Source organism: Rhinopithecus roxellana, chromosome 6 (genome assembly GCF_007565055.1).
Source record: "Rhinopithecus roxellana isolate Shanxi Qingling chromosome 6, ASM756505v1, whole genome shotgun sequence".
In the NCBI taxonomy this organism is placed as follows: domain Eukaryota; kingdom Metazoa; phylum Chordata; class Mammalia; order Primates; family Cercopithecidae; genus Rhinopithecus; species Rhinopithecus roxellana.
The window spans coordinates 144,854,431-144,874,511 of NC_044554.1; the positions used below are offsets into that span (position 1 = coordinate 144,854,431).

A 20,081-nucleotide genomic window follows, 5' to 3' on the forward strand; every position below is an offset into this window, starting at 1 on the left:
TATTTTCTCTCCTTTCTAGTCAATTATTATGTATTCACTAGAGACTTGGTGTTTAATTGTTTGGATTATAATCCAATGCTACCATTATTTATTTTACTCCTCAAATTATTTCAGCTTTGGCCATTGGAAGTGCTTTCATATTGGTTCACATGTCCTACTGACATGTCTATATCTCTTTTTAAGTATTTTGTTGATTTCTGTCACCACAAGATATTCCAGAGTCATGTAGTATTTCCCCTGATGCAGTGCTGGAATCAACCACTTCTCCAAGGATCTCTGGGTCCTTTTACTGGACATTGATATGAGAAAGCAAGATCTGGGTATTAACTCTGCTCCTTGCCACTGGGGTGCCATTTCTTTTAGGAAATATATACTAACCCATGGATACAGTCATCTAAATTATTCATCTGTTAAGAACCATGAGTTCATATGTATCTTCCTATACTTTCTTTTCAGTGGGATATTGGAAAAGATGAGAGGAAAACATGTATGCTTTGTTTGCTAACTTTAAACAGAAGTCCCAATTCTTCAGAAAAAATTTTAAATTAGTGCCTTCGAAGATTTGTTTTAATAAAAATCACATTGCTTTTCCTACTTTTTACCCTTAAATACATTATTCAGTCTTTCAGACACGATAGATCTTTTTGAGTACAAATTAATCTAGACTGGCATAAATAGAACAGTGAACACTTCCATGGACATTTGTAAAGTCATTGCCAAAATAAAGAGATCTATGGAGTCTCAGTTCCATTCATTTATCAGAAAAGAGAGTAAGAATTCAATGCTGACAATAGGAAAATAAATAATACTCAGTTCAAAATTGAGCATATCTTTAGACCAAGACGGTGTTTGCAACATAGTAGACACTCAACATATACTTGTTGAAATGAATGAATGAACCTTACCAATATCACCATGCATAACCATCTATTGCTATGTAGTTCTTCAATTTAATCAAAAACACACAGCATGCATTGCAGCATAATGCCTCTGTTCTCATCATGCTTCACTAATTGATTCAGCAAACAGCTTCCACCCAGACATAATTCTAGGCGAGTATATTTTTAAGTGAAAGGATTCTATCAGGTGATGTATCCTTTTTCTAAATTTTCTATCTTTTTCTTACTTTTTGGAATGAGTTCAGATATATAGGATTAGGCCTATAAGATGAAGGAATTTGAAAACCCACAGGAAATTAGAAAACACATTGTGTTTGTGAATTCAGAAGTGACCTATATAGCAAATGTGCAATTTGCTTCAGATAGAAACCAGTAGATTCCATATATTCAGAGATATGTGGCATAGAGAGCTATAGTTTCCCTGTAAGTGGGTAATATGTCTGTATTAACAAAATATTTGCATCCATCATATTTAAGAAAAGAGTACTGTAAATGTGAATGGGGCTTTTTGACCACTGATTAACTATAGGAAGATTGGAAAAATAAGCTGACTGTTGGCATTTTCTGCTTTTTGAGTTAGTTTTTCCAAGAAGAGAGAGAAAAATTAGCTTGCTTTTTGTGTCTTCTCTGTAGGCGCTTATACTCTGTAGATCATCTCTATGTTTTCAATGTTCTAAAATTATGTGGGCAATCTTGTTTCCTGTTGTCTTGTACTTCAAAAATATGCACCTATATTTAATATCCATGGGTAGAGAGAAGACTTTATTGAGAAGATAGTATGTGAGTTGTGCCTTGAAAGATGGGTAAATACTGGGGGGAAAATGAGGGAAGAATGACCTTCCAATAGAGGGAAAAGAGATGGAAAATTATTACTATGATGCTTATGATTGCATGGACAATCTGGTTCAATCACCTATTTGTAGAAGCATCCATTCTCTGAGGGAGTACGTAGGATTAAAAATTAAATAGAGTATCTTGATAAAGCACTCTTAATTCTTTGAAAAAACTTATTCCAATCTCTAATATCCCAACATATACCACATGACTATTTCACTCATGAAAAGTAGTGAATTTTTTATATGTGACACTTTTAATGACAACCATAATGTAAGATTTGCAATTACTGGGATGGGGAAGAACCTAGTATATCTCTTGATAATGTCGCTGTTTTAGAAATTTTTAATTTTATTGAAGAAAAAGCTTAATACAATTGTGTATAGTAAATAAAATTAGGTTTTCACTTAGTTTTACTGATGAGCCAATTCAGATTTATGTGGTTTACCAGTTGTTGGAAGGACTACTGTGGAAGTCACTTACATGTATATTTATGAACTTGAAGGATAGATTTTTTTTTTTTTTTTTTTTGAGACGGAGTCTCGCTCTGTCGCCCAGGCTGGAGTGCAGTGGCCGGATCTCAGCTCACTGCAAGCTCCGCCTCCCGGGTTTACGCCATTCTCCTGCCTCAGCCTCCCGAGTAGCTGGGACTACAGGCGCCCGCCACTTCGCCCGGCTAGTTTTTGTATTTTTAGTAGAGACGGGGTTTCACCGTGTTAGCCAGGATGGTCTCGATCTCCTGACCTCGTGATCCGCCCGTCTCGGCCTCCCAAAGTGCTGGGATTACAGGCTTGAGCCACCACGCCCGGCCGAAGGATAGAATTTTTACGACAGTAGTGGATTATTAGGAAAAATATTTCAATCATTTACATTTCTAGGTAAGTTTCAACTAAATATTTTTACTGCATAACTGCAACTTCTTGATTATGATATGCAATAACATTTTTAAAATATAAAATTAATATGTAATCATTATAGAAAATCTGGAAAACTTACAAACATAAAAATTAAAGTAATTATGTCATTATTGAAGGATAACTATTTTAATATTTGTTTTGGTTATCTCTCACATACACACAAGAGTAACTGTACTACTTTTTAAATTTATTATAGCGTGCAGTTTCCCCATTTCAGTAAATAGTTTTTGAAATTTGAATTTTTATGATGGCATACTGGTCTTCAAGCCTGTGTAAAAATTTTATAAAGCCCAGTTGTGTCCATTAGTCATTCTTTCTCAAAGCTAGCAATGATGAGAAAGAGGTTTGGGAGCCCTGAAGTTGAGAAAGGAAGTGTTGAAGTGTCTGACTGGGGCCAGCAGGGGTTGCTGTCATGGATGAGGCTGCCACATTCCTGGTGTGTCTGACTTTGGACTCAACATTGTAGTCTGGATTCTATTAAGGGAATTTTGTGTTTCTCCTTTGCAAGAATCACCCCCTACCATGATAAATATTTAAATTTTTTTTTTTTTAAGTTGGGAAAGCAAACTTTTCCCAAAAGAAATTTATAGTTCAAATTTACACCAAGTTCTCACTAACTGGAGCAAGCCAGGTTTTCACTAAAGCTTTGACTTTCCTCTGTAAAACATTAGTCACTCCCTTGGAAGAAGCAGTTTTTTATAGGCAGTGCGATAAAACAGCCACAGACGTATGTGTAATATGATGGGTTTTATAATGTACCTGCAAAGCAGTTTGGTTTTTTTGTTTTTCCATTTGAAGGAAAAAAGATGAAAGAAAAAAGACAGAATTGGGATGCTAAAATAATAGCGATTCATTATTAAGGAAAGATACATTTTTGTTCCATTCAAATAATGTTTGTATTCCACTTTTCTTTATTCTTGGGAAGTTCCTATTGTTGTGCCAGGTCGTTTCCACTGAATGATTTTTAAAGGTATTCACCAGTCCCACATGTGAACGGTTGCATTTTTACTGTGCAGGACCATCGTGAAGCCTGTGGCCAAAGAGTTTGATCCAGATATGGTCTTAGTATCCGCTGGATTTGATGCATTGGAAGGCCACACCCCTCCTCTAGGAGGGTACAAAGTGACAGCAAAATGTAAGTATCTCTTTCAGGACTTTATGAAAGGTTCTGATATCATATCATCTTTTAGATCTTTATGATAGACACCACCTTTTACATGTGTCCAGTAAACTTGGGTGAGACATTTGAAAATGATTCCGATGGTGTTTATTGCTCTGTCAGATTCATGTTTCTGTAGAAATTTGCCTTTAAGGAAAACAAAGTTAAAGTGTTTCCTTCGGTGGACATGACAGCACATTTCAGAAATTCTATGGTTTTCAGGAGAACTGTTTTGCATTTAAAGGCAGAAGTGATAGGGCTTCTGTTTAAAATGTGCTGCATGGCCGGGCGCGGTGGCTCAAGCCTGTAATCCCAGCACTTTGGGAGGCCGAGACGGGCGGATCACGAGGTCAGGAGATCGAGACCATCCTGGCTAACACGGTGAAACCCCGTCTCTACTAAAAATACAAAAACTAGCCGGGCGAAGTGGCGGGCGCCTGTAGTCCCAGCTACTCGGGAGGCTGAGGCAGGAGAATGGCGTAAACTCGGGAGGCGGAGCTTGCAGTGAGCTGAGATCTGGCCACTGCACTCCAGTCCGGGCGACAGAGCGAGACTCCGCCTCAAAAAAAAAAAAAAAAAAAAAAAAAAAAAAAAAAAAAAATGTGCTGCATGACTTGAGAGGTCATGAGTCTAGAAAAGCTACTGTGCTTTTCCAAGGAGAATGGAAGTTCCATTGTACATGGGATAAAAATATCTATTTCTTAATAATATTGTGCACTTCCAGGTTTGAAAACAAAAGTGTAATTCCCCTTGCTCAGAGCCTCTATATGTGTCTATGGGCAACTCTCATAATCTCTGCTCGTCTTCTGTTGTGTTGCAAAGTTGAACTTTTTGGCTGTGTTCCTTAGCAACTGGACACCACGTGAAGAAATAAATTTTATGTTACAGTGCATTTGAATAACACAACCTAATGGAATCTGGCTAGAAAGAGGATTTCTTTAAGAATAATTCCCTTGCTCACTGAGTGGGAAAAAAAGGATATGTATATATATATAGCTCACATATAAATGTACATTGGCACTAGGTGTGTCTATTTAAAAATAGAAGAAAAAAGTAAAATTACACAAAGAATAGGCCCACAAGGTATATTTTAGGGAGAGTTGCAGAGCAGACAACAACAAAAAAACCCAAATACTTTTAAGTGGGAGAGATGAGTTTGGAGCAAATGTGCTGTATTAATTTAAAAAGAATCAAAGAAATAGCAGCATGCCAACCTTTGTTTTTAGTTGGCTTCTCATGTGAAAGAGTTTTCTGCACTCTAATTGTTCCAGTAACATTGTTAGGTAGTAACTATTTTTAACATGTATTATTTACCCAGGATTCTTTGTGCCTTGTTGTCTATTAAAAACATATTAAAACAGGAAACTCCACAAAGACAAACAAAGCAAAATAATTCATGATTTTTGCAAAATTGAATAGAGAGGTGTTTGCTCTGATTAAACATCTGTATGGCCTTTTTAAAATTATTATTATTATCCGTGGAACTCCACTCAATGGAAGTCAGTCTTTCCATCACAGATAAACCTCACTTGTGGGTCAAATCTAGTAAATAGTTGTCTAAATAAACAAAGAAAAAGAAAGTTTGTACATTAAGTTGAGATAAACCCAAAAAATACAAAATACCTCGTGAAGAAAGAAGGAACCCTAGAAAAGGTGTTCCTTGCCATTAAATCTAAGAATCTCACTCAGAAGAGAGGAGTGTCTATGTTTAAGTCTTTCTCCTTGCCACAGGGAAATGTTGTAACAAGACTATTTGGCAGAACTAGTTAAAGGGATTGATCATTTTGTTCCCTTGTGTCTTCATTTTTGGCCAAGTCAAGTTCAAATCTCAAATGCAACCTTGAGAATAGTCTCATGGTTTCTTTTGGTCATTAGGCATAGGAGACATGGGTTCTACCACTTTTAGGTTTAGTATGGTACAATAACATCTTCAATATATTTTTTACCCTTTTACATATATCTTTATCCATTTGAGAGGAAGCTCTTCATTGTGTTCCATCTCCGAATCAGTTTGTCTAGAATGCCTCCAACTTCCCTCCCGTCGTTCCCGGTCCCTCCATACCCATTTCTTCCCTTGTGCATGTTTCCTACTCAAGAATCATATGCTCTCTGCTAGGTGCCTATTTCCTAAGAAAAGCAAGCAGACGTAAGTTTTAAGTGATATAATACTTGACCTTTTGTGTATTTGCAGTTTAATAAGGAAAAAAATATACAATGAGAAGAGAGGTCCTTAGAATCTAAACAGACTGTAGTTGAAACTCTTCACGTATCTTATGGATGAGGCAAGTAATTTATTTAAAAATCTGAAATAACTGGGGTTAAAATTAAAATCAAAGTTCTTATCCTGAATTGTAGTTAGGTGAAATTGCATGAGGCATTTTCTGTATTTTTTCCATTAAAAAGAAAATGTTTCATAAAATGCATGAGAACAGATTTTTTTTTTTTTTTTTTTTTTTTTTTTTGAGATGGAGTCTCACTCTTGTTGTCCAGGCTGGAATGCAATGGGATGATCTCAGCTCACTGCAGCCTCTGCCTCCCGGGTTCAAGCAGTTCCCCTGCTTCAGCCTCCCTAGTAGCTGGGATTACAGGCATGTACCACCATGCCTGGCTAATTTTGTGTTTTTTGGAAAGACAGGGTTTCGTCATGATGGTCAGGCTGGTCTTGAACTCCTGGCGCCAGGTGATCCACCTGCCTTGGCCTCCCAAAGTGTTGGGATTATAGGCATGAGCCATCATGCCCAGATGAGAATAGAGAATTTGGATGCACACTACAGAGACCATATTAGTGCCCATGACCCTTAATGCCCCAAACATAGTCTATGACAGACATTGACCAGTTTTGTGATACTTAAGTGAAAAACAGCAAAGCCTCACATCTGGGCAACTCTATATATTATCTCATGGAAGCCTGAGTTTGCCAGCTATACTTTCTAGAGATGCTGCCACAGCAAGTGGGTAGAAGCTAGGATTACTAGATAGCTCAATAGTTGTTCCCTAAAGGACTCCCCACCTGGTATCTTTGTTTGCTTTCTAACCATCTGGCAGATGCATTCATATTGTTTTGGTCCAAAAGTTCTGGATAGGCAATTAACACTGGACTTTCACCGTCTTGTTCAGGAAGTCATCCTTCATTGTGGGAGTAGGGTGATCCCAAAATGAAGTTAGAAATGGGATAGATTCTAAAGTAAAAAGTAGGAAGAAGATACACAACCAAGTTCCTCTCCCTGTGTTTTCCAATTCTAGCAAAACTCATTCCTGCTCCAAGTAGAATATTTGATAATTATAGAGAGTGGTTTTGAGGATGCTATCCATGTCAGAGATGCTAAAATTATATTTTCTTATCACATTGAATCAGTCTTTTAAAATAGTTTTGTTTGCTATCTCTGAAAGGAAAAGAGAAATGAAGTAGAAGTAACTAGGGTTTTTGTTTGTTTTTAAATATTAGTTACCTGATTGAAAAATAATAATAAAAGGTTGGAGTAATCACCAATATCTCAGTCCAAATATAGGGGTGATTTAAAATGAAAGGTAATTCCTTTCACTAGTGATGTTTTACTTTCCTCCTCTTTTCTCCTCTCCTTTCTTGATATCTTAAGTGTTTTCTGTTATGAAACTATAAAACTTTTAGCATTGGTTTCTGCTGAAGTTTTAATAAACAATCTGAATTACTTATTTAGTATCAGTGCTGCTCCTTAAGGACCAAGGCTAAATCCCAACCTGAAATGACTAGATAGCTTTTTAACCTGCCCTAAACCCAGCATCAAACTTTACCTTGAAGTTATCAGTTTATCTTTCTAATATGCTGACTCAGATATAATTGTCTTCAGGTTACAACTTAATCAGGTTGTCATGACAACTAAGTGCATTATTCAAACAATGAAATTAATTCACCATATACTAGCACCCCCTGGCTTTATAGTGTTGTTAACATTTTTAAAAATGGTTCTTTGGTTTAAATTCATTTTGCCACAACATATATTTTTCCTCCCTTTCAACACATATAAGCATTTGCTACTTTTGTTGGTGTCAGGCCATGAATTCATATGTTCAAATTGCTTTTGTCATGTGAACAAGAATATGTTTTTCCTTTGGAATTATGCAAAAGTCATTGTGAGATGATAGCCACATCTGATAAAAAGTATGTTCCTTTTATAAACATGTGAAATACATTCCTTTAATAAACACTTTATAGTCCTTGAGACAGAAACCATTTCTGTCCGCAAATATACAGCTTATTTTGACAAGTAAATCAATAAATGTGATTCATCACATAAACAGAACTAAAGACAAAAACCACACGAGTATCTCAATAGACACAGAAAAGGCTTTCGATAAAATTCAACACCCCTTCTTGATAAAAACTCTCAATAAACTAGGTGTTGAAGGAACATACCTCAAAATAATAAGACCCATGTATGCCAAACCCACAGCCAACATTATATTGAATGGACAAAAGTTGGAAGCATTCCCCTTGAAAACTGGCATAAGACAAAGATGCCTTCTCTCTGCCACTCCTGTTCAACATAGTTTAGAAGTCCTAGCCAGAGCAATCACGCAAGAGAAGGAAATAAAGGTCATTCAAATAGGAAGACAGGAAGTCAAACTCCCTGTTTGCAGACAACATGATTCTATATTTAGAATACCCCACAGTCTTGGCCCAAAAGCTCCTTCGGCTGATAAACAACTTCATCAAAGTTTCAGGATGCAAAATTAATGCACAAAGGTCAGTAGCAATCCTACACACCAGCAACAGTTAAGCCTAAAGCCAAATTAGAAAGGCAATCCCATTCACAACTGTCACAAAAAGACTAAAACACCTAGGAATACAACTAATCAGGGAAGTGAAACATCTCTACAATGAGAATTACAAAACACTGCTCAAAGAAATCAGAGGAAACATAAATAAATGGAAAATCATCCCATGGTCATAGACAGGAAAAATCAATACAATTAAAATGGCCATACTGCCCAAAGCAATTTACAGATTCAGTGCTATTTTTATCAAACTACCAATGACATTCTTCACAGAACTAGAAGAAAACTATTTTAAAATCCATGTGGAACCAAAAAAAGAGCCCAAATAGCCAAGGCAATCCTAAGCAAAAAGAGCATAACTGGAGGCATCATGTTACCCAACTTCAAACCATACTTCAAGGCTACAATAGCCAAAACAGCATGGTACTGGTACAAAAACAGGCACATAGACTAATGGAACAGAATAGAGAACCCAGAAATAAGACCACACACCTATGACTAACTGATCTTTGACAAAACTGCCAGAAACAAGCAATGGGGAGAAGGCTCCCTATTCAATAAATGGTACTGAGATAACTCGCTAGCCACATGCAAAAGACTGAAGCTGGACCCCTTCCCTACACCATACACAAAAATCAACTCAAGATGGATTAAGGACTTAAATGTAAAACCCCAAACTATAAAAACCCTAGAAGATATCCTAGGCAATACCATCCTGGACATAGAAATTGGTAAAGATTTTATGACAAAGACACAAAAGCAATCCCAACAGAAGCAAAAATTGACAAGTGAGATCTTATTAAGCTGAAGAGCCTTTGCACAGCAAAAGAAACTATCAACAGAGTTAACAGACAGCCTACAGAATGGGAGAAAATTTTTGCAAACTATGCATCTGACAAAGGTCTAATATCCAGCATCTATAAGGAACTTAAATTTACAAGCGAAAAACAACCCCATTAAAAAGTGGGGAAATGACATGAACAGACATTTTTCAAAAGAAAACATACATGCAGCCAACAAGCATATGAAAAAACGCTCAATATCACTGATCACTAGAGAAATGCAATCAAAACCACAATGAGATACCATCTCACACAGGTCAGAATGGCTATTACGAAAAAGTGAAAAAATAACAGAGACTGGCAAGGTTGTGGAGAAAAAGGAACACTTAGACACTGTTGTTGGGAGTGTAAATTAGTTCAGCCATTGTGGAAAGCAGTGTGGCAATTCCTCAAAGAGCTAAAAGTAAAACTACCATTTGACCCAGCAATCCCATTACTGGATATATACCTAGAGGAATATAAATCATTTGACCACAAAGACACATACTCGCAAATGTTCACCACAGCACTATTCACAATAGCAATGACATGAAATCAGCCTAAGTGTCCATCAATGATTGATTGGACAAAGAAAATGTGGTACATATACACCATACTATGCAGCCATAAAAAAGAACAAGCTCATGTCTTTTGTGGAATCATAGATGGAGCTGGAGGCTGTTATCCTCAGCAAACTAATGCCAGAATGTAAAACCAAATACTGTGTGTTCTCACTTTCAAGTGGGAGCTAAATGATGAACTCCTGAATGCAAAGAAGGAAATAACATACTGGGGTCTGCTTGAGGGAGGAGGGTGGAAGGAGGAAAAGGAGCTGAAAAGATAACTATTGGGCTTAATTCCTGAGTAATGAAATAAGCTGTACAATAAAATCCTGTGACATGAATTTACCTATGTAACAAACCTTCACATGTACCCCCGAATGTAAAAGTTAAAAAAACAATTTTAAGTGATTTAAAAAAGAATAGTTAATAGCTGCCAGGGGGGAAATCAAGTAACAAACCTTAGAGTCTTGAATTACCATCTTTTTTTTTAATAGAAAATTGTACTTCTTTTTAGTATACTCTGATTCTCTTTCCCCCACTGAGTGCCTGTTTAACAGTGAGAACGCACAATTTGGGAGAAGATACCTGTATAAATGAATTTAGACTTAACAGTGAGTTATTCTTAGGGAAGTACAAAGATTCCTTGATTACTCAGTCAATGATCCAAAAATAAGACTCTAAAATCTTGAGTGCTAATCCAATGAACAAATGCCAAGAAACAAACTTGTGATAAATACACAAGGCCATGTTGTCTACTTTGCCTGCTAACAGTGCATGTACATGCTTCATCCCAGGTGCCTCAGGAAGTTTTATCTAACTACGAATTCTGAAAAAGCACTTTGATTTTAACTCCAGTTATTACAGATGATAAGATAAATTAGTTTTCTCATCTATGAGACATATGAAGTTTTTTAGATAGCCTTGATTACAATCTGTTTGGATTCTAAGATCCTCTCTTCTCAATGGATATTTTTTCTTTATCAAGGTGCAGATACTCAACAAAAAGTCATATATGGGTATGTAGCTCAAATAACCTCAATTTTTCCATTTCTTTTTTTTTTTTTTTTGAGACGGAGTCTTGCTCTGCTGCCCAGGCTGGAGTGCAGTGGCCGGCTCTCAGCTCACTGCAAGCTCCGCCTCCCGGGTTCACGCCATTCTCCTGTCTCAGCCTCCCGAGTAGCTGGGACTACAGGCGCCCGCCTCGTCGCCCGGCTAGTTTTTTGTATTTTTTAGTAGAGACGGGGTTTCACCGTATTAGCCAGGATGGTCTCGATCTCCTGACCTCATGATCCGCCCGTCTCGGCCTCCCAAAGTGCTGGGATTACAGGCTTGAGCCACCGCGCCCGGCCAATTTTTCCATTTCTTGTGTCCACAGAGTTGCATATAGATTGAGCCAGAGCTAAGTGTGTTTTGATGAAGCCGACTGCCTTTTTTTCTTGTTCTTTTTTACTAATGACTCTATACCTATCTTAAAATGTTTGTGGCTCTCCTAAGTGTCTAATTGTTTCTACATTATCAAAATCTATAAAGAACCTGATCATACTTACTTAAATGCTTCACTAATTACCTGATTATGGACTTTAAATGTAAGTGTATTTCAGCTAATGTTATGGTTGTAATACTTCTGTAACTATTCAGAATGTAGTAGTTCTGTTTAGCAGTTGTATCTTATTACTTACCTGTAATCAGGGACTCAATGCCTTGTCTTCTCATAACGGCATTTCAGGCCACAACAAACAGGTATAGAGAAAAGGAGTGTCTAGAAGTCACCTACCCACCAGGTACCACTTCATGAAGGGTCAACCTTGAACTTGAAGTGCTTCATTTCTTTTAGGTTAGGGTGAACACAGGGGAATACTATGCAGCATTGATTCTTCAAAGCTTTGTCTCATCCAGCTACCATCAGATTAACCTCTTTCATCCGCTTCTGTGCTGTGTTTCAAAAACTGGCCTAGTGCCTGGAACAATAGTCTAAATAGCATTTTTAAAAATGAGTAAAGCTACAAAGAATCCATGATTTTTTTTAAGTAAATCAGATGATTTTTTCTACTATATTCGAAGTTTCTTGAAGCAGGAGTTCATAAGTTTTTTTTCTTTTTTGCCATTGCTATCCTCCCCATCGCTGCCATTTCTTTCTGAGTTTTGAATCACATATTTCTGTGTCCTATAATATTTCATTAACAAAACTTTGTTTTTCTGAAAACGGCTTCTGACAATGGACACTTGTTTAATGTTTCCCTTTAACAGGAATTGTATTCAGGGAAGTCATAGTTTCCTTATATCAGTAGGCCTTGGGCAAAAGTGCTGAGACCCAGCTGTTAACACCTGCTTGAATATAATTGGTGAGAAACTCATTTAATCTCTGCTCAGAAAAGCAGGACAGTGGGAGTTGATATAATCCTTTAATTATTAAACTTGAAATAAACAGTAATAATTAAAGGAGAGTAAAAAATAGCTAATTTTGGTACCAGAAAATATATGTTCAGATCTCAACTATGTTTCTCACAAATTTTTTAATCAAGTTGCTTTCCTAATCAGTTAAAAAAAAAAGTGAGTGGGGAAGGGAGATAATAATTTGACCTACAACCTATGTAATAAATGATCAGGTATTGTGAATTGATAGTTTTGAATTTTATTGTTCATATCATTTCAATAATTCTAAATATTCAGTTAAAGTCTGGGTGTTTAGATGATATATTTGAGCACAAAATATACAACACAAATTCTATAGCTTTTTTGAAGGTGTTTTAGACTCCTACTTGAAGAAAATGGAAGGAGGATGGGCAGACATCTTTGGAAGCAATGCAGGATTTTAGGTAAATAGTAAGTGTATTGTCCATTTAATTAAAAGTCAGGTTAGCAAAATAAGTGCCTGCATTTCACATTTCTATATCTGTTTGTATTCCTACTTTATAATAAATCCAGAGACAATTTAAAAAGTGATAATGTTTTTAAAACAAAATAAAGCATTATTATTTTGTGATGAGGATACCTCAGTCACTGCTTGCCTAAAAACTGTGCATTTTGTTATGATGTATTGACATATGCTCTGCTCTTGACATATGAATATGCCAATGCAGAATAAACAATCCAGCGACTTTTTTTTAACAATCGACTACAGTTTTAGTTAACTGACAGTTAACTATCTGAAACACATTTAAGAGTCAGAAAAAAACTTCTCAACAAAATACTACCAAGCCAAATTCAAAAACACATTGCAAGGGTCATTCACCATGATCAAGTGAGATTTATCTATGGGATGCAAAGATGATTCAACATAGGCAAATCCACGAATGTGTTATACCTGACTAACAGTATGATGGACAAAAGCTATATGATCACTTCAATAGATGCAGAAAAGGCATTCAACAAATTCAATGTCCTTTTATAATAAAAACTCTCAACGAATTAGGTATGGAAGGAATGTACCTCAACACAATAAAAGCCATAGATGATAAGGCTATAAATACATCATACTCAATGGTGAAAAAATAAAAGTTTTTTTCCTAAGATCAGGAACAAGATAAGAATGCTCACTCTTACCACTTCTATTCAACACACTAATGAAAGTTCTACTGAAATAAATTAGACAAGAAAAATAAATGAAGGACATCCAAATAGGAAAGGAAGAAGTTAAACTGTCTCTGTTTCCAAATGACATGATTTTACATATTGAAAATCCAGAAGACACCAGCAAAACAAAAAATAAACAAACAAAAAACCGGTAAAACCAATAACTGAATACAGTAAACTTGCAGAATATAGTATTAACATACAAAAATCAGTATCATTTCTGTATACTAACAGTGACCTATCTGAAAATGATTAAGGAAATAATCCCATGTACAATAGCTACAAAAGGGAAGAAATGCAAAAACCTTAGGAGTACATTTAACCAAGGAGGTAAAAGATCTTCACACTGAAAGCTATAAAATGTTGATGAAAAACATCAAAGAAGATGTAAGTAAGTGGAGAGATAGCCCCTCTTCATAAATTGGAAGCATTAATGTTGTTAAAGTCTGCATACTACCCAAAGCGATCTTCAGATTCAATTCCATCTCTATCAAATTACCAATGACATTTTTTCACAGAAATAGCAAAATCAACCCAAAACTTTGTGCAGAACCACAAAAGACCCCGAATACCCTAAGAGATTTGATCAAAAAACACAAAGCTGGAGGTACCATACTTTCCAACGTTGACAGCTACTACAAAACTATAGTAATAAAAGCATGACATTGGCGTAAAAACAGACACATAGACCAATGGAACAGAATAGAGGACCCAGAAATAAATCCACACCTCACAGTCAATTGATTTTTGACAAAGATGGCAAGAACACTCCGTGAAGAAAAGACAGTCTTTGATAATTGGTGCTGGGAAAACTAGATACCCAAATGCAGAAGAATGAAATTAGACCCTCATCTTATACTATGTAAAAAAAAATCAACTCAAAGTGGAGTAAAGATTTATGTGTAAGACCTGAAATTGTAACATCAATAGAAGAAAACATAGGGGGGAAGATCTGTGGCTATAGTTACGTCTATAAACAATGCTGAAGTGAACATCCTTTTACAAGTCTCCCTCTGCATGTGTGTTAAAGTTGCCTTAGGCTAATGTTTTTAGTCATTTAGGGCTTCTGTTTCTTTTCTAGTATGTAGCATTTGAAAATATGAAGGGAGGCAACAAAAGAAGGAAAGAATGTCTTCCACCTTCCTTACCTGTTCGTCAAACCTGAGTCTATGTCCCTGTTTCTCCATATACACACACACATCCACACAACAAACCTCTCCTCCTCTCTTTACTGTTTGATACTCTGTTTATGTCACCTCTTCTGTTCCTTTTAAAATTGGCAAAAAGGGTGGTTCTGTATACCCATATTCTTCAAGTTTAATCCAAACTTTAGGGGAAAAGCAGGCCAGAAGTCATGTAGTAGATATGTAAAATATCATTTTGAGGTGTTTTCAAGCAATTCTTTGGGAATTACAATTTAAATAAAAAAGATGACTTTCTACTCAAAACAAATGGCTTGGTTAAGATATCAAGGACTATGGAGGGCAATGTGGTCATAAGTGTGAAAGCACAACCTGGTTGTCCAGCAGAAAAAGTCATAATTCTGGCCTGGGCCATCAGAATTATCATAGGAATGTCACCTAACCTCTTGAAGATTATATTCTTGACTGAAAAGGGAACATTAATTTCATCCTGGCTGTGTTGTTATTGTTGATGATAGAATTATAATACCTGCCAGTGATGTTGAATGTTTCCTATGTGCTAGGCACTGTGCTCTGTGGCACTATGCCTCGATGCTTCTCTGCACTTTCTTATTTTGCTTTTATGATTAAATGAGATAATATATACATAGTACCTTTTTGTATTTTTGTATTAATATCTTTTTAAGATTTTCTTATCCCTCTGAAATCATTATAAAACTTTACAACCATTTAAATTTCTAATTTTAGAAGTAACAGAAAAATTAAGTAATTGTGCTTAAGTCACAGAGATGAAGACTAACAAAACTGCAACCTGATCTTACAAAAAACACTTTTAAAGAAAAATGAGTTGCGTGTGGTGTTGCAGGCCTGTAGTGCTAGCTATTCAGAAGGCTGAGGTGGGAGGGTCACTTGAGCCCAGGAGTAAAAGCTGCAATGAGCCATAACTGCACCACTACACTTCAGCCTGGGTGACAGAGCAAGACCCTATCTCAACAACAACAACAAAACAAAGAAGAAAAGTGGCAGAGCCATGTGTTGGTCCTATAAAGGTGTATATACTGCAGAGCCTGCTTTTTGAACCACTGCCAAGTACTGGTCAAGGCTGAATCATTGTTTCCTTTTCTTTTTGTATAGCAACAAGCACAATACAACATGGATGCTTATTATGAAAATATCTTGAATAAACACCCATGCAGCAAACTTTTCACGTAAAAGAAAATATAAAGAGAGCGACTTTAAATATATTTTTAAATAGGTCATTTGCTTTTTTAAAAAAGTAGTCACTCCATACATGAATGTCAGTAAGTATCTTTGGAGCCTAGACAATGGCTGAGGTGATATTTTAGCCCCTGGGGACACATGGTAGTTAACAATACACAGGAACCTCAAAGAGTGTAGTTTTAGCAAAGTGGGATCAGGGAAAGTGATGGAGCATGACGGAGGGTGGGTACACTGCTCAGGAAAATTGACCTGGGAAGGTGATATCTGAGCTGAGAAGATAACCAGGTTATCACTGAAGAAGAGATCCTTTGAGTAGGATCTTTTCACGCAAAGACCCTGATGTGAGCCTGGTTTGTTAGAGAGACAGAAAGATTTTCCAGGCTGCAGAATAGTGAAAAAAGGGATGGCAGAGGAGCATAGGGTAGGGTAGAGAGTATATAGACATCACGTGTGGTAAGAAGTGTACAATATTGTAGTTGCAGGAAAAGAATATAAAGCAGAGGAATGATATGCCACAGATAGTCAATTGTTCGGTAAAGTCGTTTCTGAAATACGTAATTTCTTCAGCTTATAGACAAATTTCACCAAGGCAGAGAAAAGAGGAAAACAGCATGGAATAAAGACCTTATCTATAGACTCTATTGTTACATATGACTAGACAAAGTCATTCCTGAAAAAGGATTGAACATTACAAAAGCGTGCAGCGATCAAAGCCAGTATTTACAAATTTCATATTTATAACCTTATGCATTTCTGTTTCACTTCTATCATTAAAATCAACACATATTTTACAAAGGTGACTCATTTAGATTAAAAAAGTTACACGCATTAAAAATGTAAAGAGATGATAGGAGGAGAGAAATAGTGTTAATCTGGCTAGATCCCTGCAGTTTCTTATGGAACAAGCTGATACTGAGATCTTGGGATAGTGTTAAGGTGGGAGGTCGATAGGAAAAGGACACTTCTTTAAGAGAAGTTTTGCATTTTAAAAACAACTTGGAAGAAAATTATACATCTCTATTATGTCATTTTTCATATGTTTATTGAAAATGTATCAAATCCTGAGATCCAGTGAAAGCTCATTTCTTATTTTATTTTATTTTATTTTATTTTTTGAGAAGGAGTCTCACTCTGTCGCCCAGGCTGGAGGGCAGTGGTGCTATCTCGGCTCACTACAGGCTCTGCTTCCCGGGTTCATGTCATTCTCCTGCCTCAGCCTTCCGAGTAGCTGGGACTACAGGTGCCCGCCACCATGCCCGGCGAATTTTTATTTTGTTTTTATTTTTAGTAGAGATGGGGTTTCACCGTGTTAGCCAGGATGGTCTCCTGACCTCGTGATCCGCCCGCCTTGGCCTCCCAAAGTGCTGGGATTACAGGCGTGAGCCACCGCGCCCGGCCCAGTGAAAGTTCATTTCTATAGAGCTCTTTCTATTAATACTGAAAGATCAGGCAGAATTTATGGCACTTTACCAAGTAACAAACAGTTAGGTTACCTGGGATAAGAGAAAATAGGGAGTTCATAAAAGTTACTCTTGGTCTGAAACTATGTGGGAGAAATGCTGGGTAAAGGAGGCTAAATAGCTCTCATTCTGAGGAATTTGTAAGAGCTGTTGGTATGAGAACCACTGCAACTCCTGATGACTTATCTGTGGTCATGCATCTTGGTGTCACATGGGACAAGTCTAGAGGTTCAGTTGGAAAGGGATTAGGTAGAGGAAGAAAATATATGTGGAACCCCAGCCACTTCCTATAAAAACCAACAAAAACAACTAAATATTTCAAATGTTTTTAGAAATATAAAATAATTATGTTAAACATTTAAAAATAACTAAATAACTTAGTATTAATTTTCACGTAAGATTGCAAATGTATTTTGGCATATGAATTCTGACCCCAGCTTATATGTATGAAAACAACAGTAGATTTAGTGGGGATGATATCATTTATACCCTATTATATGTAGAGTGTCACATTTTGCAAAGCATTTTATTTAGGTCCATTACCTCATTTGATTCTCATAATGTCCCTATATTTAGCCAAAGCAGACATGATTTGTACTATTTCTGCTAGAAAAATAAGAACATCAAGACACAAAAAAAGAAGTTCGTTGGTAGCCAATTAGACCCAAACTGCAGATCAACCAAGCCCAAATCCTGTTTCGTTTCTTTCAATCACTAGCCCAGTGGTTCTCAAAGTGTGGTCCATATATCAGGAGTATCAGCATCACCTGACAGCTTGTTGGAAATCCCAATGCAGTCCCCTCTCCGGACCTAGTAAGTCAGAAATTCTGGATATGGAATTCAGCATGTCTAACAGGCCCTCCAGGTGATACTGATGCCTGCTAATTTGGAAACAATTGTGGTAGTCCATAGTGATTCTCCAGCTCATGGCAGTAGTGTGAGAAGAACTTCCTATAGAGGGAAGCTGCATATCCATTCCCCATGATTTCCTTGATTACTTCATCAACCACACACATGTTAATAGCTGATTGTTGGTTACATGCTATTCCATACACTTAACACTGCTGGCACCAGGCCATGACATTACTTCACAAAGGATTTGACCAACTGATTCTTTTCTGTATTGATTTGATTTGTAAGATGAATCACAAACCAATTATTTTACTTATAGCAATCATCATAATAAAGGGTCAAAATCTATGGTTATGGATATGTCAGGCCAAGGAAGAACCATTTTTTTGTCTGAGCTCAAAGCAAACTCACAGTAAGAGAATCAACTACTGTTTAAAATTTCTCCCTGGCAATATTTTTTGTTCATTTAGTTATTTTAATTTTTGCTTATTTGGGATTTTATTCAATCACTGGAAGTCTAAAGAAAATATAAAATAGAAATCTAAGCTATTAGATTAGGATGGCCATTGGCTGGGATTTTACAAATATCTCAAAGAATAAAATATTATCTTCCATTGAATCTAAGATGCCATCAATTGTGGCACAAAATAAATGTAACCGTTATTTTAAATACCACTATGAAAATAAAAAAAAAAAAAAACAGCCCCAATCTCATGATAAAATAGCATCAAGTGTGAGAGACATTCCAATTTCAGACATGTCAAAATATGAAAAAGTGTATCAGTATTAATGGAATACAGAACACATTAGTTGTAGCTGGCATCTTCCTCTGGGGCAAACTCTGCTTACATATTTTCTTTTCATAAGCAATGTTGATCTGGCCCCAGTTATAGTACAGTTATAGTAACTTTGTTCTTCAAAGTTAAGTAGTAGTCGTCCCAGCCGAAGGATGGTTTCACAGCATCAGTAACTAAACACTCCAGGTGGAAAATAATCTTCCACAATTTGGTATCTGAGTTATCATGTGGTATGAGGAAATAGGCAAGTGAGCAAGACAGTGAATGCAGAGTAATAGTGAACATGGGGCACTCATTCACTCCAATAAATCTTTTGGTTCTAATTTAAAAATAAAATCATTCTCAAATTTGTGTTTTTATATCCTGACAAGTTTGCCTTCTTAATTAGCCATGTTGGTTTTTTTTTTATGTTAGCTGTTAAATATATACGAGTGAACTCTATTACATGCAATCATAAATGTCTTGCAAATTCACTTCCCCTGTCATTGCAGGAAGCCATGTACTTGCTTGAGAATATAACAAAGAGACATACTACGGGTTTGCAGGAATTTTGAGTCAAAGAGTAAGTCCTCGACTGATTCTTGTGAAAAATGCTCCATGAAAAATAGGACACATGGTCTGTAAACTGCTAATATATTATAAAGCTTACTTTTCTGACCTGAAAAATTTTATTCAAATAAAAAAGTCATCGTTGGAAAAATTTTCTTTTTGAAAAATATTTTCACAATTCAGAGAAGCTTCCATAGTAATTAAAAAGTGCGCACATATATTTACTTGAGATTTTTTAATAACCCATTAAACCTAATGAAAATAAATGAAAGTGGAAGTCTAGAGACACAAGATCAGGTTGCAGTTTTGTTAGTCTTCATCTCTGTGACTTAAGCACAATTACTTAATTTTTCTGTTACTTCTAAAATTAGAAATTTAAATGGTTGTAAAGTTTTATAATGATTTCAGAGGGATAAGAAAATCTTAAAAAGATATTAATACAAAAATACAAAAAGGTACTATGTATATATTATCTCATTTAATCATAAAAGCAAAATAAGAAAGTGCAGAGAAGCATCGAGGCATAGTGCCACAGAGCA

The 20,081-nt window shown here is 36.2% G+C and overlaps 1 protein-coding gene across 1 annotated transcript in view; it reads left to right on the forward strand.

The window, feature by feature from the left end:
- HDAC9 (histone deacetylase 9) overlaps positions 1-20,081 on the forward strand; it is a 907,594-nt gene that overhangs the window by 806,734 nt on the left and 80,779 nt on the right. Inside the window, exon 24 of the mRNA XM_030932454.1 lies at positions 3,667-3,785. Within this exon, the coding sequence (XP_030788314.1) occupies positions 3,667-3,785 (119 nt within the window). The remainder of the gene's footprint in view (positions 1-3,666; positions 3,786-20,081) is intronic.